At 43.9% G+C, this 27743-nt stretch overlaps 6 protein-coding genes across 14 annotated transcripts; 2 read left to right on the forward strand and 4 right to left on the reverse strand.

Moving 5' to 3' along the window:
* Nucleotides 1–3105: 3105 nt before the first annotated feature.
* LOC6608262 (dymeclin) lies at nt 3106–6211 on the reverse strand. Its single transcript, XM_002032970.2, has 5 exons — nt 5822–6211; nt 4557–5742; nt 4005–4502; nt 3823–3945; nt 3106–3754 (listed from the first exon to the last, which is right to left on the reverse strand). Exons 1-5 carry the CDS (start codon nt 5962–5964, stop codon nt 3605–3607), a joined length of 2100 nt encoding a protein of 699 aa, XP_002033006.1. The 5' UTR covers nt 5965–6211; the 3' UTR covers nt 3106–3604.
* A 977-nt stretch (nt 6212–7188) lies between these two features.
* Nucleotides 7189–10250, reverse strand: LOC6608263. The gene is made up of 3 exons (XM_002032971.2): nt 9973–10250; nt 9768–9853; nt 7189–8015 (listed from the first exon to the last, which is right to left on the reverse strand). Exons 2-3 carry the CDS (start codon nt 9816–9818, stop codon nt 7827–7829), a joined length of 240 nt encoding a protein of 79 aa, XP_002033007.1. The 5' UTR covers nt 9819–9853; nt 9973–10250; the 3' UTR covers nt 7189–7826.
* On the reverse strand, nt 8581–9773 carry LOC116800519 (phosphatidylinositol 4,5-bisphosphate 5-phosphatase A). The gene has a single exon (XM_032715934.1). It carries the CDS (start codon nt 9647–9649, stop codon nt 8660–8662), a length of 990 nt encoding a protein of 329 aa, XP_032571825.1. The 5' UTR covers nt 9650–9773; the 3' UTR covers nt 8581–8659.
* A 474-nt stretch (nt 10251–10724) lies between the features above and the next one.
* Nucleotides 10725–11255, forward strand: LOC6608264 (mitochondrial import receptor subunit TOM7 homolog). The gene is made up of 2 exons (XM_002032972.2): nt 10725–10964; nt 11074–11255. The coding sequence occupies exons 1-2, from the start codon at nt 10865–10867 to the stop codon at nt 11136–11138; spliced, it is 165 nt and encodes a 54-aa protein (XP_002033008.1). The 5' UTR covers nt 10725–10864; the 3' UTR covers nt 11139–11255.
* A 95-nt stretch (nt 11256–11350) lies between these two features.
* On the forward strand, nt 11351–21756 carry LOC6608265 (TGF-beta receptor type-1). 6 transcript variants are annotated; one of them, XM_032715928.1, is made up of 8 exons: nt 11351–12098; nt 12171–12473; nt 13724–13841; nt 13951–14159; nt 18056–18283; nt 18348–18581; nt 18637–19160; nt 19228–21756. In XM_032715928.1, the coding sequence occupies exons 1-8, from the start codon at nt 12041–12043 to the stop codon at nt 19408–19410; spliced, it is 1857 nt and encodes a 618-aa protein (XP_032571819.1). In that variant the 5' UTR covers nt 11351–12040; the 3' UTR covers nt 19411–21756. The 6 variants fall into 6 exon arrangements, with proteins under 6 accessions (XP_032571819.1, XP_032571820.1, XP_032571821.1 ...); XM_032715929.1 differs by lacking the exon at nt 13951–14159 and adding an exon at nt 14695–14840; XM_032715930.1 differs by lacking the exon at nt 13951–14159 and adding an exon at nt 15988–16115.
* Nucleotides 21757–22082: 326 nt separating this feature from the next.
* LOC6608266 (ITG-like peptide) lies at nt 22083–27089 on the reverse strand. Of its 4 annotated transcripts, XM_002032974.2 has the most exons (6): nt 27014–27086; nt 24076–24394; nt 23242–23368; nt 22726–22954; nt 22564–22669; nt 22083–22505 (listed from the first exon to the last, which is right to left on the reverse strand). In XM_002032974.2, the coding sequence occupies exons 2-6, from the start codon at nt 24334–24336 to the stop codon at nt 22491–22493; spliced, it is 738 nt and encodes a 245-aa protein (XP_002033010.1). In that variant the 5' UTR covers nt 24337–24394; nt 27014–27086; the 3' UTR covers nt 22083–22490. The 4 variants fall into 4 exon arrangements, 3 of the variants coding, with proteins under 3 accessions (XP_002033010.1, XP_032571826.1, XP_032571827.1); XM_032715935.1 differs by lacking the exon at nt 27014–27086 and having other exon boundaries at nt 23242–23775; nt 24076–24168; XR_004361451.1 differs by lacking the exons at nt 22083–22505; nt 22564–22669 and adding an exon at nt 23056–23151 and having other exon boundaries at nt 22906–22996; nt 27014–27089.
* Nucleotides 27090–27743: the final 654 nt, after the last annotated feature.

Raw genomic sequence — 27743 nt, forward strand, 5'->3', positions numbered from 1 at the left:
GTGGTGTTCACTAATGTGGGAGAGGTCTCCTGATCATCTGAAGCTCGCTAATATTTGCTAGAACCTGGGATATGCTCAAAAAGTTAATACTTAAGTATGCTATGCTTGTGAGGATTGTGCTGCATGGGATTTTAGTTCTAACTAGCAATTATTATTATATGTGGTGTATTTTCTAGTCCTTAAATAGCAATTATTCTCGATAAAAACACATCAATGCCTTCTATCCAAATTTCTAGACAATTCTAGCAACTACAAATGTTTGTTTGTTGACTTCAAATCGATTGTAGCCTGCAAAATTCCATTCAGCGATAGACAACTGGTTTATTTTTTTGAATATTTATAAACATTATAAGCATATTGTTGAATTTCTGTTTGGGCCGAGCGAGCCAAGAGTCGCGAAAACAATCAATTACCAACGACCTCAACAGTGTGAGATATCGCAATTGCCGGAGGCGAGTAGTAGCAGCAGGCTAACTTTCATATGTAGATTTCACTTGGAAATGGTCCAAAGCACCCAATGTGAAACTGGCCCATTCATGCGATGGGCATCGATCACTCAATCGATCGGCCAGATGTAGACGGACATAACCATAGCAAACAAGATCGGCAGCTGCAAAGGTCAGGCACGGCACGGCGCGGATGGATGAGTGGACCACGTACACGTATGTAGTTGGGTCTAGGCAAACCAGTGCGTCAGCGGCTGAAATACGCACGGAGGCGTCGGCGGAGTCACTCGGAATTCGGCGGATCTGGCAGAGCAAACAAACAAACCGGTGCGAAACCGATTCCAATACCAAATCCGAGCCAAAGTCAGCCGAGAGGTGCGAATTTATGCTAAGTCGATTGGCAACAGGCCAGTCGGCCAGCCAAAACAGTTAGAGAAAGACCACAAGATCTCCAATTTGACCAACGTGCGACTTGGACTCGCTGCGAGTCTCGACCTGGGATCTGCGATCTAAAACTGGAACTGGGACTGGGCAAATTTCCAATATTATTGTGCGGGCCTGCAGCCGTCGGTATAAATAGCAAATGGGCTCGTTGGCGAACAGCAAATCGGTGGATCAACGACCTGAAGCCGCTTGCCAAAACAAAATGCGAAAATGCGGGCCCAGCCGCTACGTTGCAACATCATCCATCCCCACCGGCGACAATTGGACCGCCTGCCGCTCCAGCTTCAGTTACAGCTCCATTGGAGTGGTCGATCCCCTCCTGCAGAGCAGTGGCCTGGACAGTGGTCCATCGAAGAAATAGCCATTGGCGGTTAGCTTATGCCCATTTGCTGTTTATATTTTACAATGGGAATGGTGTTTTTCTTAAGCCGTATACATACATGTTGAAATATATATATAGGAATCTGAATACGTTTTAATTGTTGTTGTATTAAGACAAACATTAGTCAATAATAACACCACGTTATGGCAATGAAATAATCATATATGCAAATAAAATTTTAAAAATTCAATGGAATGGCAAACAAATTTGAAATAGAAAGCTATTTTTAGGTTGTTAAGCTATGAATGGAGTACAACCGTTACTTTTACATTTATCATAACCTATAAGAACTACATATTTTACTTATGTATTTACGCATTAATGAAATCCTAATACTTCTTCAACTCAAAGAATATTTCAAGCTTTTCCATTTTTTAAATCAGCTTACTAAATTGGCGGCCATTTTGAAGAATGTTTCCAGTTAAGAGTGTGCATTAGTTGCTCATTTCCGACCTTTAACAACTGTATCGCGCCAAATCCAATCATTGTTATTACTTATTAAGTTGGTTTAACTAATTTGCGCTGAAATTTGCCCAACAAACCACAATTGGCGGGGGGAGTGGGGGGTGGAGCGCCAATCAAGTGTGCGCATGCGCAACGCTTTTCGTTTTCTTTGCCACTTTTCGATGTTCGCTTTTCGCAATGGCAGGCGGAGGGTTGCGAACTCGGCTAAGCTTCTGGCAAATTCTATCAATTGGGAAATTGGCAGCACAATACAAATGGCTAACAAAACGCGGCCCGAAGTCAATAAACCTTTTTAGCCTGCATATCCAACAACAGTTGCACAAAGAGGCAGCCAGCATGGAAAACTTAATGGCCAAATGGGGGGAGGGAGGACTAAAGAAATTTGAAAAATTTTCGCCGTTCGTTGTAGGCTAAAGTGAATTAAAATGCAGCACGCCATGAAAAGCTCACAATAACAAATTTTCCGCCTTTCGGCGGCGATAAAACAAATGCAATTTTTATTGCAATACTAAGCTGTGCGTTGTTATTTGTGTACTTGCTTATTTAAGGCACGTACGCAGAGCTAACAAAAGTGCAGCAGCAGCGACGAGACCACAACAAAACCTTCAGCGGATTGAGCCCCCATCCTCCAAGTCCCGCCCCCTATGACACCCAGCCGTCCAAGTCATCGAACCCCAACGTAAGCAGGCAGAGTAAAAGTCGGCTCGCCGTTTTTCCCGCGGCTTTTTAGCCACATATTTAGCCGGTGAAGCTGGTGGTGGGAAAAAAACGTAGCAGTAGTAATAAACAATAAACAAGGCAGGCAGCCCATCATCGTTGTTATTGCAGCCGATAGTGCAAATATGCACAATGAAGTGCAAACAGCGAAGCCCGTATGCGTAGTGGGACTGATAAACTGGAGACGAGGTGCTTAAGCATTGTTTACCCGGCGTATACGTAATAAAGGAAACTTCATTTCAAGCTTCCGTTTGGCGCTGCTTCTTTGGCGAAATAATACCAACTTTATGAATCTTGAAGAAATATGAATAACCCAATCCATCTCTACAATGAATTCTTTCCAAGAAAGTGAACTGCAGTTTTTCATGATAAATCCATTCCAGAAGACCAACTACTTTTTTCTTAAAGCACTGCCACGTTCCGATGTAATTCGTCATCAATTCGATCTAATCACATTTATGTTTTGATAAAACCCAACCCAAATAAATTTGGGCTTTCCGCAGATAACACAAAAGACTGGCAAAGGACAGAAGAAAAAACCCAAGAGCCTGAACTTTAGTTAATATATAATTTATCGACTTTTTCAATTGCTAAATACAATACAATATATAATTATCATAGACTAAAATGTAAATATATTTTGCATATATATTCCGATTCTTTAATATGTATATATACTTTTTATTGGATTTGCTGCTTCCCATTGATTAGAACATCGATCTGTAGGCGTACGGAGCTTAACTTCCCTCTAAACATGCTCTTTGCAGTCGTCTTAGCAAAATATGATCATGTTTCAATGTTGCTATGTTTTAACTTGCACCATTTCCGACCGGATTGCTTGTTAACATACACATTAGTATTAGCGTAGCTAGGTCTAAGTATTATCGTTAGTTCTGTCGTTTGCTTTGTCTTCTCTTATCGTCAACGTTCGAGTTTCGCATGCCTCTTGATTAGCGCAACATTTCGCTTGCTTTGTTTGTTTTTGATATTGCATTTCGACATTTTGGCTTGGAACAAAAGGTAGGGCGTGGTATATGGCTTAAAGATCGGGTAATCCCGCACAGAAGGCAAACGGAGAAGCATCGAAACATGGTGGAAACCAAAGCGGAGACGGGTGTGTGCGTGAGAGGAAGGGATGGAGCAGTAAATATTAGCAAGCTACGTCCGTGGTCACGCTCTTGATGCTCTCCGAACTGAAGTGCACGCAGCCGTACTTGCAGACCAACGTCCACACATATGGAATGAAGAACTCCTCGGGAGCGTCCTCCTCGACGTACTTAAACTTAAGATCCGGGAACTTCTGCAAGGTAAACACAAACAGAATAAGTAAGCCTACGATTTGAGTAACTCATCGAGTGGATTACTTACTCTCAGTCGATCGCTGGACCACTGACTGGCACCTTTAGATATAACCTCGAGCACTTCGTTGACCCCAAGCTCGCCTCGCTGCTCCTGGACACGCTGCAGACGCGAGGAGAAGAAACCGACAACCTGAAAACGAAGGAAGCATGAGGCACATCGTATAATCGTATCGGAACTTGTGAGCATACCATGTCTATGTTCTGGATGACATCCTGGAAGGCGTGGTGACTGCGGAAGCCCTCGAAGACGCTGCGCTTGTACAAAAGAGTGTACACCAAGTTGGGACAGTAGACCAACTGGTTCGTGAGGCAGGAGTTAAGGATTTCCAGCACCATGCGCAACACCTCCTCCAGCACGCTCAGATCTTGCAGCATGTCTTCCGGGGTCGTCGAGACGTTCACAAACACTGCGCTATCGGCCGGCTCCTTGAGCTGCGCATCCAGGCGCGTATGCTTCCGAGCTAGCGTTTCGAACAGCGAGACCAGTCGCTGAGCCACGTAAGGGTGCAGAGCGCGGAAGTGGCCGGACATGTTGGCCAGCGCCGCCAGGCAATTGGTGTGCAAGTACTTGTCGCGCATCTTCAGCATGTTGTACTGTATGGTGCGGATGACGATCAGGATGAGGATGCCGCCCAGCGATATCTCCGATATTGTGCGTTCCGTATACCATGTGATGTTTTTCAGCATCTAATGGAAAGAAAGAATTAGTAATGCAACTATTAGCACGCGCAGTTGACCTACTATGGTGTGCATGTTCTTGTTGAAGCCCTCGTCTTCACTCAGGATCAGCAGCACGATCAAGGACATGTAAATGTGATGTGAGTTGCTATCGGGGGCGTTGTACAGTGTCTGGAGGATGGGGATCACCAACTGCTCCAAGTCCTGTTGCTGCATGACGAACCGATAGAAGCGCTCGTTGCGATGGAGCAGCAGATAGAGCAGCAGCGTGGCCTGGTCGATGGTAACGATGGTACACAATGTCTCATATACCGCCGAGAAGTCGATTTGGAAGGAGACAGCTCCCTGTTTTGGTGAATCCTTTGAGTCGGCGCAACTGAATAGGCTAGTCCGATAGGCGTTATCCTGCGCCGTGCAGTGGTTAGTAAGTATGAGGATCAGCAGCAGGCTCTGGTTGGCCAGTGGGTAGTGGGTACGGAATCGCTGCGAGAGCTCTCCACCGCCGGCTGCTTGGCCCGCTTTCAGTACGTCTGGCTGCTTACGGAACGTGAAGATGGAAAGCAGCGACTCTGCGATGCCAAAGACGAAGGATCCCGCTGAGCTGGACCCAAACATGGTGTGCGGCACCTCCACCATACGCGACACAAAGTGCAGCAGTGCCGACATTAGCACATTGGCGTGCTGGCACTTGAAGACCGTCCGGAACACGATCGACTTGTCCGTGGGCTGCTGTGCAAACAGATGCACTGACAGCAGGGTGATCAGCATGTTGACGGCTTCTAGATGCAGGTGGTAGGTGAATTCCTTGACGGGAATCACGACGATTAGGTTCACCAAGGCATCGATGAAGGTCTCAAACTTGGATCCGTCCACAATCACCGGGACCGCAGCCGCCGCCGACTGTTCGGTGGCCTCCATGGCAATGGTGGCGCTCTCCGCCGGCGTCTGTTGCTGCTGCTCCAAGGCCGCCTGCAGCAGCTCTGTGTTCGGCATAGCCTCAAAGTGCTGCAGCAGCTGGAACTCGGAGCCCGTCTCGTTGATGTACTTGACCAGACTGCGGATGATGAAGAGTGCGTTGAAGGTCTGCCAGACGTGCATGTTGCTCTCCTGGTCCGACAGCGACAGCAGCTCGCTGGTCTTCTCCAGGAACACGGTCACCAGGGAGCCAAAGTTGCCCGTCTTCAGGTTGTTGCCGATGAACGACTGGCACAACGCTTCCAGCCGGCTGTCCAGGTTGAGCTGGTCCTGGCTGAAATACACACCATTTCCAACAGCCCGAGATTAGCCCTGCTGACGTTGTTGCTCCACTCCTGTTCCAATCCACTCACCTGTTCTCCGGCAGCACAATGTTGTAGTTGAGCAGCGCGTTCCAGAAGGCCTCGTCATCGTGAGCGATGTGCTGGCGGCCCACGAAGCGCTGGAGCCACTGGTTGGACCCCAGGTCGGCCGTCCTGCTGACGTTGATGCCCATTCCGCAGTCGAAAGAGTGCTGTTGGCCGGCCAATGGTTATATTGGTGGCACGTCACTTGATCATTGGGCGGGGGGTGAGGTGCTTACTCTGCCAGTGTGACCCTCGCGCGGCGCTGCGGAAATCCGTGCAGCTGTGGTGCTGGCGCTGCGCAATACTTTTGCCACATGTGGCGCGAAATTCAAATGCGGATGCAGACAGACGAATTTTTCAAGCTGAAAGTAAATTTCTTGACCCTTCGGATGTTGAAATACGTTTCGGTGCTGTCCATATATATTTCCTAAAAATGTGATTCAAGACTTTAACGCCGCCATAACCATGAATAAAAAGCAATTATTAAAGCAATTCTTCGGAAACTCTCCGTAGCACTTTAATATTTAAGAAGTGGTAAAGAAATTAAAGAATTGTAGGCGAACCATATATTTTATATTTTTAGATAATATTTTGGCTTATTCTTGTGATTATTTTCTGGGAGCATTTATTAGAATAACAAGAAAAAAAAGTCTATCCCATGAGCAAAACTTAATTTGCATGTTTTCTGCTCGATTTAAAATAAAAAGATTGGGAACTTACAGCGAACTTACTGATGGTCTAAAAACTATTTTATCGTATTTTAACTTTTCAAGGGTATCAAGTATCATGGCTTTGACAGCCAAAAGTTGATGTTTGGCTGTTGTGTTGACTCTTTTAAAGTACTTAGTTTTTACGCAAATCGTCAACAAGTCACTAACAAAGAATAATTTTTTATATATTTTGGTTAACATCATCTAATTCAATTGTGTAACCATGAGAAAGTGATGATGCATTACAATGCAAATGGAACTTAGTTCAATCATTAAAATTCTTATTCATTAAATATCATTCAAGTAAGTTTTATCATTGTGCACGATGTCCCACGTAGTGACGAAGCGTACCAGGATAGTTTGTGAAGGCAACTTCTATGTATGCCTTGAAAAAATAATCAATTTAACAAAATAAATAAACAATACAAATTCATTAAACAGCGTTTGTAGGAACCAAAAGAAATAAAGTTATTGACGAATTCGAATTTTATATAGTCTCACACAAGAATTTTCAAATAATTTATTTCGTAGTTCGCTGGTATTAGACGAGCATCTGTAGGAAAACGTTAAAATTGTTTTATTCATAAACTCTAGGTGCTGGCTTAATATTCATATGTGCTTTAGCATGCATGTTTTAACGTAAACAAGAAATAAAAATCAATATTTTCGAATTGAATATAATGCATTTATTTGAATACGGAACTAGAACTAGTTTGTTTCTTGGATACTGACACAGCCTGCTCGGCGATCTGCAGTCCAAGGAAGTCATTATTGTTGTATACCTTCCTACTTAGTCGTTTCTCTGGTTTGCAAATAACTTGTAAATAAATATACGTATATAATAGACTTGTTTACACATAAAATAAATATAACTAAAACGGGCAACAAAAGAGTATAGGAAAATTTTGGATTCCCGCAAGCTCAGCGAATCCTTTCCTCCATCCCTCCTTCGTTCAGGTTGTCTGCCGATGGACTTTTCTCATACACGATTTATCACAAATTTATTCCTTTTAGTTGGCGACGCATGGTGTGCATGTGTAAACAAGAAAATATATCTATATATGCGCACAGATCCTCGCCTCCGATCAGTTAGTTTAACGATCAGAATATTACAAAACAAGCCTCCATGTCCGAGTTCCGCTTGGGTCTGTGGTGAGTGGGTGACTTAACTTAGGCAAATATACACGATGATGGCGGATGATGTAAGAATCGAATGTGTGACCTCAGGACATGGCGCTCTGGCTCCTCTTCGCCGCTTCAACCGTTGGCGTTGGCATCGCTCTGATCTTCCTGGCTCCATTCTAGAGCTTGCGCAGGCCCTGATGCTTCTGCTTCTTGGCCAGCAGTTGCTTAAGGCTGAACGAGGACAGCGCGATGCCGAAGAGCGCCAGCATGGTGGCCGAGCGGGTCACCACACGGTTGGGCGACGACGAGCTGGTGGTGAAGCCATGGCTGCTGTGCGTCGTGGCCTGTGTGGACAGCGTCGGCGCCTGCGGGAGATAAGATAGGGAGACAGATTTAGTTTTTGCCCGTTTTATATATAGCAGCCCAAACAAACAATAAACTTGGCCCACTGCCCGACGGCCCGCGCCCACACAGGCAACTACGCAGCAGAAACAATTTGCGCCGGCCGTTGGCAACCAGGTTCAAGTGCCCCGGCCATCCACATGAATGCGATTACCCCACATGGTCGCACGATTACTGAACTGGTTGCAAAGGGTCGATGTAATGCCAGATTATCGTGACTGACATGACTATCACAATCACTGTCACAGGGCTCAAATGACGTTCAACTGCATTATCAGTCAGTCTCTGAAGCTCAACAGCTAATCCCGGCTTGGAACAGATCTCCGCGTGACGCAGTTGTCACGACCTCCTTTCCAAAGTTCACTTCCACTGATAGCACGCTCTCTTTTCGGCAGCGCTATCTGTCCTGTCCACTTGAACATGCTCTAGACGCGTGCCGCGAATCAGTAATCCACAATTAGAGTTGACAAAAAAAAAAAAAAAAAAAACATAGCCGAACGGAATTGTTTATAAATAAACGAACTTGAATTCTTATCCAGAGGTTTCATGCATAATTTCATATGCAAATTTATTTCAAATACTTGAGTAAACTATGGTAAACGCCAGCCTATTGCGTCCGTGGTGTCGTAAGTTCCAAATGCTCAATCAAGTGCATCACATCCTGTGTGCGAATGCCCCTGGCATTGGTTCCTCTGGCTGAGCGCTTTGGGCGTCTACCTCCGCCACGTAGAGACGGTTTGGCTTCTGTGGAATGGCGTTTAATGGCGTCTAGAAACATGCCGTTCATTCCCGTGTTCATCTCCGGAACACTGATAATAATATTGACGGCAGGCGGTGTTGACGGTGGTGACTGACTTTGCGGCTGGGTAGATGCTTTCTTGGGAAGACTGCTGAAGGGAGACCCCTTAGATTTGATGCTAGGAGACATCCTAACACTTGCCTTCACACAAGCGGGTAGTAAAGGTATTTCAGCTTTGCCTTGCCAGCTTGGGGACGTAGCTCCCTTCAGTGGAGCCAAATATTGCTTAGCTTTGGTGTCCTGAGTTTGTAGAGTTTTTGCCTTGGGCGGACTTCTTAGTTTGTCGGGTAAGACAGTTGAAGGTACTCCCAGCTCTGATTTCAATGCTTGTGGGGGTTTCTCGTTTACGGCAATGTTCTCCTCCAGAAAGCTGAAGTCTGGAAGCTCCAGTTGTGGGCAGGGCTTTTCCTCTGAAGGCGAGTGCAGATCTGGCATGGAGCTGGGACTCACATTTGTCTTAAGAGGGGTTTCTGTGGCAGGTGTCAATTGCTGCAGCAGTTCCAGTATAAATTCGTCGTCATCATCTGGAGGAGGTTTGGACGTTGAAGCCGTTGGGTGAGAAGGTTGCGTAGCAGCAGGAGATTCTAAAAGTTCAGATTGTAGAGCAGTGATGGAAAGTGCTGCCTCCGAGTCCAGATCCTCATCAGAGGACACCTCATCGTTGTGTGGCCACAGACAGCTCCTGGACTCGCACTTCAGCAGCTGCTCCTCGAGACCAATATAAAAGTAGCGCAGCTTGTGATTCCTGCCTTCACTTTGGCACTCCAGACACTCGTCTCCCGGCTGCAGTCGCTCCATTTCCAACGACGATTGTGGTGGTCAGTGGTTTGCCCGGCCGAAAAACTTAGGGGTTGCCCCCGGAATGCGCATGCTGTTTCTGCCGTTTGGCTGCCTAGTTTAATGTGCGAGTGCTCACCTGACCGAAGGTTAAACGGAAAGCGTACAGGCCGAGATTGCTTGTTTTCATGGTCCGTTCCAGTTCCAAATCGAGCGAATGGGGACCTGCAACAGTAGTAGACACGGTATCCGGTTATTCGAGCTTACATAACATCAATTGATTTTTCCCCGTCTGCGTGCGCTCTGCTCTTGTTCGCTCATTGCTGGCGTTCTTTATCACTTACGTTTCGTTTGGCAATGGGAACTTTAGTGCTCGGCGCTCTCTGATTAACCGCGATTGCAGGTGCAGCCGATTAAACCAGCAACGTTGCTAAAATTTGGCGAGCAAATGAAAACCAAGAAAACTAAACGATCTAGAACGCATGTGAGTAGCGGGCGAGTGCGAAAGGGACGCGACACTAGAGATGAGACTTCGAGAGACTGCGATAGTATCAATCGACGGAGAACTTGCGTGCTGCGAGAGTTAGCAGGGGTATTCTTTATTTTTATACTTCATATTCTTAAAATACCAACGAAAACTTTGAGCGTTAAAACGAAGTTTCCTTACTTCAAATTTTTATTGCATTAACAACGCTTTCAGAATTTGAAAATTTTTAATGTAAATGTAACATCTTTAAAATTGATGGGAGTACACATGAGTAAATATTGCGAGATCATTAAAACTACGAAGAAGCATTTTGCAGACCTAGAATAGTTTTTTCTTTTCGTGATTTGTGACCATTAGACAACTTGTCGGTGCAGACAGATAATGGTAGTTCAAAACTTTTACAGTGGCAAATATAATTAATGAAAATCAAATTAAAACCCAAGCGGATAATGGTGTGACCGTTTCAGAAGCAAATTTAAATCTTGCGCTCAAATGTCAATGCTGCCACACCATCGGAAATCTGTATTCGAAAAATTTTTACTGAATCTTTAAGTTGTCAAATATTTCAGGCCCAGCAACCTGGGACAAAGCCATCTATAGAAAATATAAATTGAATGAGTAACCTAACAAAAAGTGTCTGTCAGCTGTTTTCCGTCGAAAAAAGTGCTGTTTTCCAACACTTCGTTTGCAGTCAGACAAGTTTTCATTTCATAATTCGCAAAAGGAGCTAAATTCAATATTCATACGAAATGGAGCTGTCCGAGGGAGTTAAGGATCGTTTGGGATTAGTGGTTGGGGCCGTCCAGACTGGTTTCCACTGGGGATTCGTGCCCCTTGTGCTGTATTTGGGTAAGTTGTGGTTCATGTTTTTTGTAATCTACACGCGGCTGGAAAGAAGAAGCAGCGAGATAATATCAAATGAACCGACATTGATTTTGACCGATTCCCATTTTCGCAGGATTTTTGAAGGGAGCTGAGCCTGGTATGCCGCCTCTGAACCTTTTCAGTCTGTTATGGCAGTAAAAATTTTGGACATGATCGTTTTGCCGTCGGATGCCCCGCATTTTGGTTCTGGTTGGGCTTCTGGGCACGGGTGCAGTACCTGCAGCTATTGGAAATAAATATCTGTTACAAAACAAATCGAAATTGTGCCATGTATCCTGGAAACAACCAATATTTTAACAAAAATCATTGCCCATAAAAACATAACCGATTGGGTATTTTTACGCAGTTCACTAGCGGGTGGATGTTTTTTATGGGCAGTCCAGCCTGGGCACACTGCTGCAGGTGCGGTCACACTGTTTGCAAATCTACACACACCAGCGCCGTTTTTCGCTGCACAAAATTGTACATTTAAGAAAAATAGCAGCAATTAATATAAAATAACGGGTGCACCTGACACCCGAAAGTGCCGGCTGTACCAGGGAATATGAAATAGTGCCACTTCCACCGCTACACTGCCCCAATCACGTGATGAAAATCCGCCTGAAAAGTCGCCCTCGTCCGTGAAATGTAAAGCAGAGCAGAGCAGTTTTTCCAACCAACTTGGGCGGAGTGTGGAGTTCGAGTTTCGTCGTGCGGGCCCCCATCGAGATTCGCTTTGTGAGAATTGCCAGTCTATATTCCCGGCCATGCCCCCGCCAAATGTGGGACTTCGCGGGCGCCTGTCCTACGCGATAAATGCGCAGTTCGGGGCCAATTAGTGGCTGTCTGAGGTGTCCTCTTGCCGCTCCTTCTGCTCCTGCGGCCCCGCCTCGTCCTTCCGCGAAACAACAACCTCATTTGCAGGCCACAGACTTTGAACTTGCGACGCGCGTGTGCGTGCGTGCGATCGTGGAAAACAAAAGAAAAGCTCACGGGCTGCACAAACAATAACAATAGCTCGGGTCGGGTCGAATACACGATCGTCGGTGCGAATAGCCAACATGTTATCTGCGTCCCGGCTAATCTTCTTGGGCGCTCTGCTCGGCGCCTCCGTTTGCGGTGAGTGTACCCCCAGCGGTTCCATTAATCTGGATCAGGTGCGAAACTAACCTAAAATCTTCCCCGGTGCAGCCTCCCCCATTGAGTTCGTAATGGACACCAGTTTAAATGGCTCTCGATCTGATCCTGCGACTGCAACCCACGCTGGCAAATGGCCACCGACGACGCTGAGGCCTCCATCTGGAACAGCTGGACAGGCTTATCAGTCGCCATCGTCGTCGCTGGCCGCTGATAACAGGAGCCACGACAACAACAACGCTAGCGCCGTGTCCATGCTGCTGCCGCAAGACAGCGACGCATCCGGAGCAGTAGCCCCTGCTGTTACTCCCCAGCTGCCCATCTACATTGCTCAGCCTAGCGCGAAAAAGCCAGAAAGTAAGTTCCGATTGCCTAACGAGTGTGGAGAGCACACTGAGGACAATGCACCCCGAATTATCTAAAGAACAAGAATGTGATAGATTTACAGACTTGTTCCGGTATTGACTTGCAAACATTTTACTTGACTTCGATTGTCCAGGAAAGTGCGCCAGAGTAAAGGTCACTTTACTTCCCATTTTCAAAGTCAAATCCATTATTGAAAGCAGATAGAAACCGCTTAGTATTATCCCTTACTTGTCCGATATATAATTTAAATAATAATTAATTTTAATTTAATAATTAAAATATCTTGACAAGGGTTAGTTAATACTTGGCGATCTTTTTGATGCCATAGGGATCTTTTCTCTGTGTGTATATCGCGTGACTGTAACACCTCAAAGACTCTGAAAAAAGGCCGTCTTCGTCTGCGCCTGAGGCTCCGATTCCGTTCCCATATAGTGACGTCACCTCGCCGTGGTGTCAATGAGCTGAGCCATACAGCTCTCATGGCCCACTCCAACGCTGCCTTGCAGCAGACACCCCCACGTCTGGATGCATTTGCTTGCTGCACTCGGGCACTTGCAACTGCAGTCGGTGCAAAAAAAGCAGGCCTAAGCACTGGCGCTGGCTTCTCGCGGTCCGGGGGAAGGGAAAACTGGTCGCATTGTCTGGCCCTCCACTTTGCACTTGTCTTCTCCGCGTCTGCTTTGTTAATGCTAAATGGTTTTGTTTTTGTTTCATCACGCTCTCGGCGGTGGCGGTGGCGGTAGATGTGGATATGGATGTGGCTGTGGATGTCTATGTGACTGTCTGGGCGAGCGTGTGCCCGGCCAGGTGCCCCGGGGCATGGTTATGGCAAATCCCAATTTGTGGTCAGGAGATGCCAATCAGCGAGTGGTTGATTTATGGGTCTCTTATTTCTCTAATTAGTTAATTTCTGCCTGCGCCTAATTGATTGATTTGCTTCAATCGGAGTCGGGGCATTTTCTTAATTCGAGAAGTTTTATTTGTTTAAATAATAATACAATCATTAACCATGGCAAATGAGGCGCAGGCTTACCATTTAGTCAATAAACTAACTTTTCCTTTGCTTACCTTTCCACAAATGATTAATATCATTAAATTAATACAGGTGCTTCGCTAGGCGAAGAATTAGTATTTGTTTCTTAGTAGGTTGAAAGTTAACTCATTTTGGGTCGGAATGTATGGAATGTTTGGTTTTGTGCAAAATGATCTATATATTAAATTTACCTTTTTTTGTTCTGCAGACAAGATTAAATGCCACTGTGACACGTGCAAGGAATCAAACAACATATGCGAGACGGACGGCTTTTGTTTCACGTCCGTGGAGAAGAACGCCGATGGAACCATCATCTTCAGCTACAGGTGAGTGCCGGGAGCCTGAGGAGCAGGCCTTTGATTAGGTTAGCACTTGCCCCTCAGAGCAGCCAGTGTGAATATGTCTGATACGATCGATCCCTATCGAGCGATGCAGATGTCTGCACGAGTCTCAAATCTTTCCGCCGGGCCGCTCCATCTGGTGCAACGACGGGCTGCATGGCGGACCCACCGCCCGTCCAGTGGGTCGCAGTGGCGCCCATGCATGCTGCAAGGACAGGGACTTTTGCAACCGATTTCTGTGGCCCAAGACGAAGGACCAGCCAGGTGATCGTGTGGAAGAAGGGCGGCAGATCTCCGTCCAAGGTGCGTGCGCTTATGCACGTGTTTCGCTCCCAAAACCCCTCCTCTATGACTGCTCCCATTTCTCTGTTCACTCGCACGCCGTTCAACAACAAGTTGCCCAGTTTTGATCGTTCTTTGGACTGTTTCCCCCACTTATGCTCGTTGAGTTGAAGTTTTGAAATGATCATAACCACAAATGCAGAGCACTACTAATGATGACCTGCTGAAAACCAGAGCGGCGTTACACACACTGTTATCAATATAATTATAATACTCTTCTTGCTACTAACCAGACTGCCACTTCAATTAGCAACAAGCCGACGGCGGCAACAACTACAGCTGAATCAGAATCAAAATCAGAATCGGATGCAGCAGCAGCAGCAACCAACAACCAATGCCAAGCAATACTAATTTCGTATAATTGTTATTTTATTTTCTCTATCTCCCGATATTTCCTTCGCTCCCTTCGGCTCCTCCACTCGAATGAATATATCGAACATGTCGCTTTATCCCCGCTCGTTCACATATTTGTGGACTGTGCTGTACGGTGACCCAGTTGCATGGTTGTCAAGTACAATATGCAGCGGAGTAAGCCCTTCGAATGCCTCACCAGTAACGAAAGGTTCGATACGTATAGGATTGATTGCTGTAAGAGTGATTTCTGCAATAAGAATGAGATTATGAAGAGGATATTTGAAACAGGTACAGCCGCATTCAAGTAACAACAACCACACAACCAACAACAATACAATTTCTATCTTTAGTTTGCACTCCTTCTCTAATTCACTGCGCCTAATTAGCACTGCATCAATATGATTAATAGATTAATTATAACAATTCAATAATCTGTAACAATAATTTTTGGTTTAGTTCAGTCTGTTTCCCCTCAGGTGTGCACACCGCCTCAGTTTTCCCCTTAGCTTATTACATATTTACTTTGACTATTTGCACTTTTTCGCTTCTCGGACACCCACCTTTACTTTTCTTTTTCCTTTTCTTTACCTTTCACTTTTTTCTATTCTCCCTGCTTTTCCCCGTGGCACAAACACACACCATAAATCTTATACGGAATCCAGCCTACAACACCTTATCCTAGTAAATTACACGTATCCTTATGCATGCCAAAGTATCTTTGTAGTTTGTAGAGATCAGTGCTTCCACTCAAGGGGTGAATTCAATTCGTCCTGGGAGCACTCCCACTCGTTTCTTGCTCTCCTTCGCGGGATGTGTGTGATTTTCCATGGATTTCTAGTTTTTAAAATCCCAATTTTCGAGGTTCTCCGAATGTTTTCAGCTTACGAGTCTCTTAAAAAAAAAGTTTATCACGTATCTACGCTGTTTTTCCTGGCTTATTGTCTAGCAATGTATGGTTGGGTTCCGATTTTCACTTGGATTTTCTACTGCTGCAAGAATAACAACAAAAATTGTGTGGGAAAGTGAAAAACGGAACTGTTCTGATAAATTGGTGTAAGAGGAAACCCGAACTCTCCCACATTTGGCAGTGGCTCCCCTCCATATTCCCTGGTATTTTTTGATGACCGCGACCGACTCCGCTTACTGCCTTTGCACCCAAAACACAATTGTATCCACCTGCTGCAGCTGGCAAACCCACCCCAACCCTTTCCTGGCTGAGCAACCACCAACAATAAATAAATAAAGGGCTGCTGCTAAAATTTAGCTCGTAAGTGGTAACCAAAGCTGCTTCGCAACTGCACACTGCAACAACTACAACTGCAACAAGAACAAGAAGAACAAGTGCTAATCTCCTATCTAATTTAGTAATGTAGAACTAAAAAGCTAAAGCAACCTAGTAGATAAAACAAACCCCAACTAAATATTATGTATGTAGATGCATAACAGACCAGTTGCCACCTGAAGATCCTACCTCGTGCAAGTTAAATTCGGAAGCAGGCTCTTCTCAGTGCTGCGCCGAAGATTTTTGCAATACGCGTGAGAATTACAGTGGTGTCCTACCAGGTGAGACCAGCAATGCACCGCCAACACCGCCCAACAATTCAACAATTCAACCACCACCAGCCATCGAAGCAGCCACGCCCATGCCATTGCACCACCTCATTTGCGTAGTTTTTTTTTGGTATACTCAAATTTGTAACACATTGAATTCACACGAGAAACACATACACGCATAAGCATACCTGGCTAACACACACCTTGCACACCCACGCTTCCAGCGAACCACCCCATCCCACCCCGTCTTCGTCCTTGTTCGTCCTTCGAGGGGAGAGTAGATATGATAAGCTCGTTTTTGTTTCGATGTCACAATGAGTTTTGAGTTTGGTAACCTGTACTTGAGAGCTTTTCGAGGAGCACAAAACGCCGAGAAAGTAAAATATATATTTTTAAATAAATTTAAACTAATTAAATGTATATTGTAGTTGAAAATGAAATAATATCCAGAGTTTTTAAAGCTGGCCTAAGAATGTATCTTGAAATAGTAAGGTTGTCTTAAAATGCGAATTCAATTGGGAACAAGGTTTTATTTTGCTCGTTTAATTTCGTTGTTTGTGGTTTGTCGTCCTTGTTTATACATTAACTTCCTTTGCCACATTTCTTGTGAATTATACGCACCGGCCACATTGTTGCCTTGTCTGTTTGACCACCCCACAGCCCGCAGCCCATACCCTTTGTTTAGGCCGCCACCTTTCACCTGTCAACCGAGTTTGTGCCGCACCGTTCTGCATGTTCTGTCTGCTGGCCTGACCTTTGCGTCTTTATCGTATTGACTTGTTAAAACGCATTTAAGGAGGAAGTAAGCAAGGCATTTACCAGCAACAACAAGCCCGTCTCAAGGGCCACCAGTAGCGACAGCACCAACCGCCCACCGGGATAGGAGGAGAAGGCGGAGGAGGAGTTTCAAGAAGCCCTTGCAGACGGTGGCCTTGCGCACCCTCTCCATGAGTCCACCTCTTCCTCCAGCTCCCAACCCCAAGTGTCTGTGCCGGTTTGTGAGAGTGTATGTATCTGTGTGTCTGCCCCGTTTCATTCATGTGCAATGCCGCTTTCAGAGCTGCAGTTGCAACTGCAAGTCGCAGTCAACGTTCTTTCATTTCATTCATTAATGGCCGCATTTTTTGCCAGCAGTCTGCCGCTTTTCATACTTGTTACCCTACCAAGAGTTCTATTGGTTCACATAGTGATTGGACATTAAACTGAAGACTTTAACTAAGCTAAGCTTTAAATTCAATATAAGATTAAATTTACTCAAAAATTTTCACACTTATTCAAGTCCGATTTCTGATAGTCAATGGAACGAGATGGAACTGATAGTAAATTATAAAACCCCTGCTGAATTCTTGTTAAACTAACTTCCAATAGGGTATTCAGTTGTCCAAGAGGTCAATTTATCATATAGTTTCTCGCAGTTGTTCGCCCATTTTCATAGCACTTTTGTGTTTGTTCAATGGGAGGTTGGTATGTGTGTATGGATTAGTTCGTCTGCGGAACATTTCGGTTGGGATTCGGGTATGGATTTGGCTTGTTTCCTTTTTTGTAAGCAGCCGCAAAGTTAGTTTTTTGTTTAATACGTTTTCGTCATTATTAAGTAGTTTGTAAGCTCGTTGCCGAATTGAATGCAAAGGTTTTTAAATAACTCGAAATATTCACACGCAGGTCAGTGATGTTTTTGTAAATAAATTACTACATTTAAGTACTGTTAACCGCTAATTGTGTTTGGAATGAGCTTTTGGGTTTCGATTTGTTTAACTTGTTTTGCACCCTGATTTCTTAATGTTATCACGCACATTTACTTGTTAACGGCCTCCTGCATGCCACTCTCGATTGATTGACTAACATTCTGCATTCTCTTTGTATTTATTTTCCATTAATTCGATCACATTTACATGAACCGCATGTCCTGTCTGCCCTTAATAATGAATGCCTTTGTGGGTTTCGTCCAGATTATGTGCCACACCGACTGACCAGCTGGGAGTTTGTGGCTATCATCCTAGGGGCCACCCTCTTCATTTGCTTCACGGGCACCAGTACGTGGTATTATTGCCAGCGTCGCAAGCGAATGGCCAGCGGAAGGCCGTTTGCCAAGGAGGATTCAGCATACGATCCTATATTGAATGGTAATACAACCATACACGACATCATTGAGATGACCACCTCCGGTTCGGGTTCGGGTGAGTTCCATGGGGGGGCTAATTCCTATCTGCATCTTGGCCTCATTCTGTACTTCCCTTTCAGCTGGTCTTCCGCTGCTGGTGCAGCGTTCCATTGCCCGGCAGGTGCAGCTGTGCCACGTTATCGGTAAGGGACGTTTCGGCGAGGTCTGGCGTGGACGCTGGCGAGGCGAAAACGTGGCGGTCAAGATCTTCTCTAGTCGCGAGGAGTGCTCCTGGTTCCGTGAGGCGGAAATCTATCAGACGGTAATGCTGCGGCACGAGAACATTTTGGGATTCATAGCTGCGGATAACAAGGGTGAGCCGATAAGCCTTTTATCTAACGCAATCCTTTTAATATATGCTTCTTACAGACAATGGAACTTGGACACAGTTGTGGCTCGTAACCGACTACCATGAGAACGGATCGCTCTTTGACTACCTAACCACGCACCCGGTGGACACCAACACCATGCTGAACATGTCGCTGAGTATTGCCACTGGACTGGCGCATCTGCATATGGACATTGTGGGCACTCGCGGCAAGCCCGCCATCGCCCATCGTGATCTCAAATCCAAAAACATACTGGTCAAATCAAATCTAAGCTGTGCTATTGGAGATTTGGGTCTGGCCGTGCGTCATGTGGAGAAGAATGACTCTGTGGACATACCTTCCACTCATCGCGTGGGTACCAAGCGCTATATGGCGCCCGAGGTGCTGGACGAGAGTATGAATGATCAGCACTTTGACTCGTACAAGCGGGCGGATGTGTACGCCTTTGGACTGATCCTCTGGGAGATTGCACGTCGCTGCAACATGGGCATGATATACGATGAGTATCAATTGCCATATTACGATGTCGTGCAGCCAGATCCCAGCATTGAGGAGATGAAAAAAGTGAGTCTTTCGTGGAGCAAAACGGATGTGGGCTCGTGCTAACTAACATTTTACAATTTCTCTAAAGGTGGTTTGCATCGAGAAGTGCCGACCAAACATTCCAAACCGCTGGCATGCCTCCGATGTGCTCCACAACATGGCCAAGGTGATGAAGGAGTGCTGGTATCCCAATCCTGTGGCCCGATTGACAGCGCTTCGCATCAAAAAGACACTTGCTAGCATCAGCGTGGAGGACAAGGTCAAGAACTGATTGTGGCTTCAGTTTGACGAGTAGCCCTCGTGTCGCGCCCCGTGGGATCGGGGGCAGACAAATATTAGTAACCTGTAACCTGGCCCCGCGTTACCTTAAATGTCCTGGCAGCGCTTGCGAAGCAGTTCCAGAAACCAGAAACCCGTTAAGAAATTAAATACAAAGAAGTTGTAAATATTATGTGCTAACTCATCCTTAAAGTTTCCAATGCTTTGCTTTGTTTCCGTTCAGAACGAGCTCGTTATAAGTTTTGTGTTACACCATCCTCAACTATTGTACATAACCTTCGTTGACATTTTCGCTGAGATTTGCTTGTTTCCGGGCGGAGTGATCAAGGCGGCGCGCCAAAAAAAATAAACTGCCGCACTGCCATTAGAACTACCAATTAGGGCCTAGTTATATACCAACAAAATAACACATTATATACAATATATATATTTTTTATAAATCCTGTTCGCGAGCTAGAACGAACGCCAGCAAACGAAACGATAAATACATAACGAAAACAAAACAGTAAGACTTTGTCAAGACTGAGCAGCAGTGGAAAGCAGTGAGAAAACAACAGATTTGAACCGCAGACAATTTTTAGCCTGCAATGAAATATACAAAACCAGCCACAACCAGATTATTAGCAAGAAAGATAACTCTTTTAGGCACTAACCAACAGATAAAGTCGATAAACTCAGGAAATCGTAACGTAAAAATAAAATGAAAGGAATCAAACGATTTGGCGCGCCGCCTGCTCACGAACAGCTTGCCATGCCCATCGCCTCTAAAACTTAATGAACACCACCCCTCTCCCATAAGTAGGTATCCATATTGCTGGAAGCGCTTCTCTTTGTAATCCTATGTTTAAACTATTTTAAAATGTCTACACCAAAACTCTCGACCCTGGCAACCTGCATAGTCACGCATACTTTTTATTTTTGTTATTTCATTTACCTTCATGTTGCCTGTGAACATATCCCTTTATAAATCCAGTTTCTTGTTGTTTTATAACCAAAGCTTGTTCTTCCTATTTTATAGTAGCCATAAATAAGTAAACAAAACTATAAATGTACATGGTATATATGAATATATATACACATATATATATGAATTGTATACTATATTTGCTTCTATTATAAATTGTATGGAACTAAATGTTTCGTGAACAAACCTAAACCACTAATTTAAGCCTGTGCACAGAGTTTGGGTGCGCTAATTCCGGGTCATACAATATGTTTAACATCATAAATCAACTAAATCTCACATCAAATGCCATAAAGCTAAATGAGTCCATTATCAATGTATACGTGTAAACACAGTCCATTACCAGAATGCAATAGTAGTTTCAACACAACCCATGTTTCCTTTGCCCATCAATACACGCCAGCTGAGAGATTAAAGTAAACATTAATTAACATTTTAATCATTTCGATGTAAGCTAAGAGTAAGAGTTTGTACGAGCAAGATTGTAATTAGGGTTATGATTAAATAGTACCTTCATATTGTTATTTTTTCGGTCTGCGAAATTTACTTTCCTATTTTAATTTAATTTAAGCTTTCTGAAGTTAATCACATCCTGTACGAACACAATCGATTTCTTTGGAAAACAAATCTAAACTAAATTTATAGCTCTATTCGCGTACGTATATTTAGGTTTTGAAACTATTCCTGTAATTGTAAAATCTGTAAATAATCTGTGCATTCTGTGCATGCGAGTCAAACAAAAACCGAGAGACAAGTTTCGAAGGATAGCGAACTTGATATTTGTTTGACTGTTCCAAGCTAAGTTTAAGCCGAAAGTTGTTCTTAAGACTAACCCCCCAATACAACCTCCGAAGTGGGGCACTTCCTAAAGCCCACGACCTTAGTCCCTGATCCAAACCAAAAACAACTTAAAAAACAACTGAGTTTAAGATTCAATTTAAACCGAAGAACACAAAATCAACAAAAGACTTGAACATGCGCAAAAACATATAAAAAATAATTTTAAAAATAAATCCTATTTTGCTGGCAAAACACACTTTTGGTTCGAAATTTCCAAGATTTCCAGAACTAAAACGATGCACCTTGTGCGATTTATGTTAGGCTCAAGTAAGCGAAGTAAGTGTCTCAGCCATAAAGTTAGGGACGAAAGCATTTGTAATGTGTATTATTCGTGAATGGATTGGATCATGAGAGATATATAGAATGTCAAAGAGTTGGAGAACGAAAGGAGGAATGATTTACTTGGGTGTAATGTTAAAAACAAAAGCGTTGAAAGTGTAAACAGAGTCTAACTTTTAGCTTTAAGCTGCGTTTTTACTGGCACTTTAAATAAAATTACAAAAATAAAACCAACCGAAAAGATTTGTAAAAGAATTATTTGCGACTTTTATTCACTGTCTTCTGGTGTATTTTCAATTATTAGTTTATTAAGTCGGCTTTGGCAAGAAAATATACCTTATTATATATGTAAGTTTATTTTGGGTCATCAGACTTGGTGCTTTCGTCACACCAATAGTTTTCTATGTTGTTTAGGTGCATTCGTCACTAGTTTTGTAAGTGCGTATAGTCGTGGTTTTGTTGTACTAAAAATTAGTCGCATGACTTGTTAGAACTCAATTTAATATTTTATTTTTAAGAGTTCAATTTTTATAATTGGGCTGAAAACAAATCCGTTAACTCATATAAATACGAAAGTATCGTTAACAATTCCAGTGAAAGTGCAGATATTTGTTAATGCTTTTATTGTATTCGATTTACATTTAGACGTGAAACGATTTAATTGTTGCTTAAGTATGGTAAAACTGCATTGGAATACACTTCTTTCTGCTATTAACATTGAATGCCTCAGTCAGTATATTTGGAGTCTCTACTAAAAACACATCTAGATGTCTAAGATCGTTTGAGTAATAGCAAATATTCATATGCAGATTATAGAAATACAAATGCTCTCTCTAAGCTATAGCAATTTGACCTTGATATCTATTCGTTTAACAACTGGATATGTTTCAATATTGAAGTAATTCATACTCAATCATTTATCCGATTCCATTGCTGTTTGGCTACTTTCCTTCGGTTTTCTGAGCTCTGCAACCCGAGAACTTTGATCATTAGTTGCGCCGACGCTGTACGAGAATAAAATATAACTGAAATTCGTATTTTTGACTTTGGACTATATCATACCTCTGCTCCGACCATATCCACACAGTCGAAGGCATCGCGAAAGTAGCCACAGCTCAGCTTGATGGCTGCCCGGTGGTGCAAACGCTGCTGTTGACAGCACATTCCGCTGGAAAGTGGGACATTTAGACCCCAATTGGGCTAATCAGCGATATTCGGACTCACTTGATCACCTGGCAGTCGCTGCTGCTGCTGCACTCGTTGCCAAGCGGTTGACGCTCCTTCGCTCCGAATATGCCCTCCAGCAGCGACGTGGCCCCGCCCGACTCCACGCTCGGCTCACATCGCCACACTCCCTCCTGGGGGACCAGCATGCAGGAGCTGCCCTGCGGACAGTCCGCATGTCCCTGGCACAGATCCCGCTGACGACCAAACACATATACGCATTTGCCTTCTACAAAATGATGGAGTTTTTATAGAAAATGTATCCTTGTTTCTATGAAAATAGTACAGCAGATAGAATGAAACCCTTCAAAACTTTTAAAGTATATGTACATATATGCTCTTGATCCAGATCGATAGCCAAGTAGATCCTAACCCCAGTTTCAGTCTGGTGCCCATTTTCTTATAACATTTAAGCAAGTATTTAATCTATTTTTAAGGCAACATAAGCATTAACTATTTCCAGCGTAAGTGAGTGGGTTGGGTCACAGTGGACCAAGTGCAATTAGGCCAACTTACCGCCGTATGTGCTGACGCAAACTCCGGAAGGACAGCAATCGTCGTTGAGGAGGCAGGGTCGGTCGGCACAGGGCGTGTCCTCAATCAGCGGCTCCACGATTCCGTAAACTTCGGTCTGCTGGCGCATCTGTGGGGAAGGTCGAGTGCGGTGGCAATTAGTGTGGCATTTGTTGGGCGCACGGTGCGTATGCGCTATATCCATATCCCCTTACAGCGCTGCAGCAGTTGGTTGGTTGGTTGGGTTATCAATAACGCTAACACTCGTTGCGCGTTAATTAATTTGAGTTTCAGCGCGAACTCTGAAATTTCCGTTGATTGAAACCAGTGATCCAGTGGGCCAATAAAACCATACAAGCATACAAGTTCCAATTTCGAATTGCTGCAAAACGCTGCGCCAGACGCCTTCGGATATTTGTGGCACGCCCACAAGGCGTATGCGTTTTCAGATGAGTTCGAGTGGTGCGATTTTTATTGAGTTTGGGTGTTGCCTTTAGCTGCTTCAGGCAAGAATCTTTTTTCTATGTGTTGTAAACACTTTTAAAAGATTGTCAATTTTTAAGAGCATAAATTTATTTGAATTTTAGATTCGTTTGCTTAAAAGATTGTTTTTGAACCAAAAAGTACAAAAGTTTTGTTTTTTTCATGCTTTGTGAGCAATCCATTTGATTAATTAAATAAAACTAGACACTTTCCAATCGAATTTAGCTAAACATTTTCAGCTTTCCTTTTAAAATTTCGATAGATAAACCAATCAATTTCAGATTTTGCCCATCAATAATCTTTTGTGGCCAGATACCCTACAGGGTATTACTACAGTTCCAATCCCAGACTCACCTGCTGCGGCGGAGGATGCGGCTGGTGCTGCTCCTGTTCGGCGGCGCCATAGGGGCCCAGGTATTCGTCGAGCCCCAAATCAGCGGCGCCGGAAAACGGGGCTCTGCGGTGCATCAGGTTGCGCGACTCCCGGCCAAATAGGGCGCGCTGCCAGGCGTTTCCGGATGCGAACGAGGATGCGGACGCGGCGTGCGAGGGGTCCAGCTGGTGGGCCAGGCCCAGGAGCAGCAGCATGGCTGCCCACCTCGGAAAAATGTTCATAGTGGTCACGTTAGTACATCATCACTAGTGAAAAGCCCGCTCGCCTTCTCCCGATGAACTGTGAAAATGGAAACCGAGTACACGCTTGATTAAAACGTATGCCTGCCCGGGAGTCGATTGCTGCCCTACGGGAGGAGCAAACTTCCGTGTTCATGCGCTCGAGTGGAGCGTGAGGGCATATAAATCGCTGTCTTCCAGCTGGGAATAGCATCAGCGGTTCTATTAACGTTTTCCCGGCAAATATCCCCGTCGGGTGGCTCATTAAAATTGTCGGCTTGCTTTTAGTGTTATTACCGGCTGTGCCTTAATTTATGTATTCTCAGACTTGGTTCGCTCTTGTGGCTTCATTTTTATTGCCCGATGAAAGGCTCATATATAAATTCGAATGGCTACAAGTCGTTGGGCAACAGTTCATATACAATAAATTATGCCATTTTAGCATATTGCCTACATTTGCACTTTAGCTTAATAAGCCATCAACCAAATTTGGAAAAAATAGATTATGCATACCGGAAACAAATTTAAGAATATATTGAAGGAAAGAGAAACTTAGCTTATTCAAATATTTCATTAAACTCAATTAAAGCTGCGCATTTTTAAGAAGATGCATATTTGCAAGTTAAAAAAGAAATTATAATATATGTGGGAGTTGAGCCTGCCTGGGCGAACACGAAAACTCAAAGTGAATTTTCCTTTCATTTGCAAAATGTTCTTAATTGTATTCAGTTTCGTGATGGCTTCCCCTGCGAAAAGTAATTAAAGCAATTTATGCAAAAGCTTCTAGCAAACGAATTTACAATCTCAAGCAGCTTTTAAATAACTTCTAATGTGGGTTACGTTATGCGTACTAAGTCCACTTAGTGGCAACTGTTCGTCCCTCAACTGAAATATCATCATTTTGGCCCTAAAATAGAATCGAGCCAGATTGCTATATATAATTGCCTACTTATTGGGGTGGCACTTTGTAGTTCGACTTTGACAGTTTTGGCTTGATTTAGACCTTCTTTGGACGGTCGATTGGCAACAGTTGTTAGCACTCATCCATTAATAAGTTAGTGGGTGAAAGGCAATGGGTTCACCGAAGGCCAGGCAAAACATTTTCCGGTTGTCACAGAAATTTCCGCTGTGGGAGTACAATTTCATTAATGTTCCTGCCTTCGGTTCAGGCAAGTGTGTTTGACTAAACAACACGGAGTCCCTTTTTGATTCTCCTTAAGCATTTTTATAATTACTTTCTCACACTTTCACTGGACGCGGCTCGTCAAAGTTCCTGTCGTCCCAGTTCGCGGGTTTGTTGCCAAGCATTTTGACCTTTTGGTTGCCGAGCACAGTAATCAACCATAGCATGTTATCAAATCTTGACTAATTGAGTTTCAGCCCAAAAAGGGTGTCCTTTTTTTTAACCCGTTAGGGAATGTGTCTTTCGTCCTTTAATTTACCAAAGTGCTCATGCTTGCGACATGACCTCTTTATCCGCAGCTAAATACGTCTAATTGCATTGGGCCACCGGAAAGTTTTGCAATTAGTATTTCTTCTACAGTTACAAATTCGACGAAACTTTGCCAATGATTGGAAGGTGACTTTAGTTTGGAAGCACTTTGGCGATGAGTCGATAAAAGTTCCTTAATTGAGCATCAACTTTACCTTTTCCCAGAATCATGCTTGCTGCGACCCTTGGCACATTCAAATAAGCTTCTTTCCTGTGATCATTGCAATAAATATTCAAGGTATTTTATTCAAAAGGCTAATGCATTTCTTAGAATGGAAAAAAAGGTATACAATATGCCTTTGAAGTATACAATCAGTTATATTTGCGTCTATTTGTCTGTCTGTCCGCTTGACAGTCTGTCCGTTCATGAGAGATGAGATCCCGGGAACTATAAATGTTAGAATAAGTAATCATTCATATTCTAAAGATGAAGTTGACATGTCCGTCACTTTAAGCAACCTGCATTAAACATTTCCGAACGTCGTATTTCTATTGCACTATATAAGTCGGAACGGACTGGATCGGAACATTATTTCATATAGCTGACAAGTTAATATTTGGAAAATGTATTTCAAATGAGAGCAAAAAAATTTTAGATTCGTTGTTTCTGATCATAAAGTTTTCTCTTCTGTTTGCACCATTTTTGTTAAATATATAATATTTATGAAGTGTGCTGAAGACAAACTTATATACATGATCTACAGGGATAAATCAACATTTATTATACCTCGTAATTAAAAGAAATACAGTTAAGATTAAGTGGAAAGAAATTAAACTCATCAAAGCACCACTTTACGCCCAACCAGATTAAAAGGCTGAAATGGAGTGGATCAAATGCCAGCCGAATTAGCTCTAAATAACACACTGTGCCGGTAATGGCATTCCTTTTTATGGTATAATGGTAAATCCTGTTCCATATCCATGCCTTTGCCTGAACTCAACCACTAATTCCATATGCGCTCGACCCACTTTAAAGTGCGGAAAAACGGTTGGCGGTGGAAATTAGACCATGATTTGCCGGAGTTGACTGCGACACGCCCGCTGATGCACTTAAAGTGCAGGTGCACCGTTGTCCTGCGCCCTTCCGTGGGCAAGAAGGAGTTGGTTATACCAATACACGTGTCAACTTTCACTTTCGCCGCACGCGAACGGGGTGCGGGGATGGGGTTCTTGTGGCGCACAACATACCTGCTGGCTGGGCGTCCTGTCGGCTACTGAATGTCTGAATTGGCTCAAACAACACCTGTCGGCTAGCTGCCGGAATGGAGCTTTTGGGCTACGAAGCTTTTAGTTGGATTTTTATGAATTAAGTGTGTTTGTGGCGCAGTCAAAGCTCCTAGGATTCAGTTTTAATGGAGTCCCCCCACCACTCCCTGTATGTGTGTTTTGAGTTGTGGCAGCGGGTGTTTCGGCCATGACGTCACTGTGATTTGTGGCAGCGGTGCAAAATTAATGAGCCTCCTCTTGTTACCAAAATGGGATCCTTGATTCGGAGTGGCTGTCCTGCAGGCAAATCTGTTAAATGGAAAACACGCAATTTGCTTGCCCCAACGAGATAAAAAGAGTCTGCCCTCCAGGACATTCCTTGCATCAGGATAATGAGAGCTGTATGCTCATGCCACTCACTCTTCGCTCTGAATGTTCGATTTGAAAATGATTTTGGCCACGTGGAGTGGAAATAGCGTTGCACTTGTGTGTACTTTGTATAATTAATTTATGTTCGTTTTTCAGGAAATTATGTTTAGTGCTGCACGAAATTGAATGTTAACAATATCTTAAGTTAACTTGGATTTTATTTAAAATAAAATAGAAGGTATTGCTCAAGGACTTGCTTTTACATAAATAAAGTTTAGATTAATCTCAGTACTATGAATCAAAGTTAAGAATATACATTATTGGCCAGGGACTACTTTATACT

This window comes from Drosophila sechellia, chromosome 2R (assembly GCF_004382195.2).
Source record: "Drosophila sechellia strain sech25 chromosome 2R, ASM438219v1, whole genome shotgun sequence".
In the NCBI taxonomy this organism is placed as follows: Eukaryota; Metazoa; Arthropoda; class Insecta; order Diptera; family Drosophilidae; genus Drosophila; species Drosophila sechellia.

Coding starts and splice junctions, on each gene's coding strand:
- LOC6608262 (XM_002032970.2), bottom strand. CDS start 5,964: ATGGGCATCAACGTCAGCAGGACGGCCGACCTGGGGTCCAACCAGTGG. Junction 4,503..4,556: donor ACAAGAACATGCACACCATA/GTAGGTCAACTG, acceptor TCTTTCCATTAG/ATGCTGAAAAACATCACATG. Junction 3,946..4,004: donor TCATCCAGAACATAGACATG/GTATGCTCACAA, acceptor CTTCGTTTTCAG/GTTGTCGGTTTCTTCTCCTC.
- LOC116800519 (XM_032715934.1), bottom strand. CDS start 9,649: ATGGAGCGACTGCAGCCGGGAGACGAGTGTCTGGAGTGCCAAAGTGAA.
- LOC6608263 (XM_002032971.2), bottom strand. CDS start 9,818: ATGAAAACAAGCAATCTCGGCCTGTACGCTTTCCGTTTAACCTTCGGT. Junction 8,016..9,767: donor TCCGTTTAACCTTCGGTCAG/GTGAGCACTCGC, acceptor TATCTCCCGCAG/GCGCCGACGCTGTCCACACA.
- LOC6608264 (XM_002032972.2), top strand. CDS start 10,865: ATGGAGCTGTCCGAGGGAGTTAAGGATCGTTTGGGATTAGTGGTTGGG. Junction 10,965..11,073: donor GCCCCTTGTGCTGTATTTGG/GTAAGTTGTGGT, acceptor CCATTTTCGCAG/GATTTTTGAAGGGAGCTGAG.
- LOC6608265 (XM_032715928.1), top strand. CDS start 12,041: ATGTTATCTGCGTCCCGGCTAATCTTCTTGGGCGCTCTGCTCGGCGCC. Junction 14,160..18,055: donor GCGGCAGATCTCCGTCCAAG/GTGCGTGCGCTT, acceptor GGTTTCGTCCAG/ATTATGTGCCACACCGACTG. Junction 18,582..18,636: donor CATAGCTGCGGATAACAAGG/GTGAGCCGATAA, acceptor TGCTTCTTACAG/ACAATGGAACTTGGACACAG.
- LOC6608266 (XM_002032974.2), bottom strand. CDS start 24,336: ATGAACATTTTTCCGAGGTGGGCAGCCATGCTGCTGCTCCTGGGCCTG. Junction 23,369..24,075: donor CGCATCCTCCGCCGCAGCAG/GTGAGTCTGGGA, acceptor CCTTCCCCACAG/ATGCGCCAGCAGACCGAAGT. Junction 22,955..23,241: donor TTGCGTCAGCACATACGGCG/GTAAGTTGGCCT, acceptor ATCATTTTGTAG/AAGGCAAATGCGTATATGTG.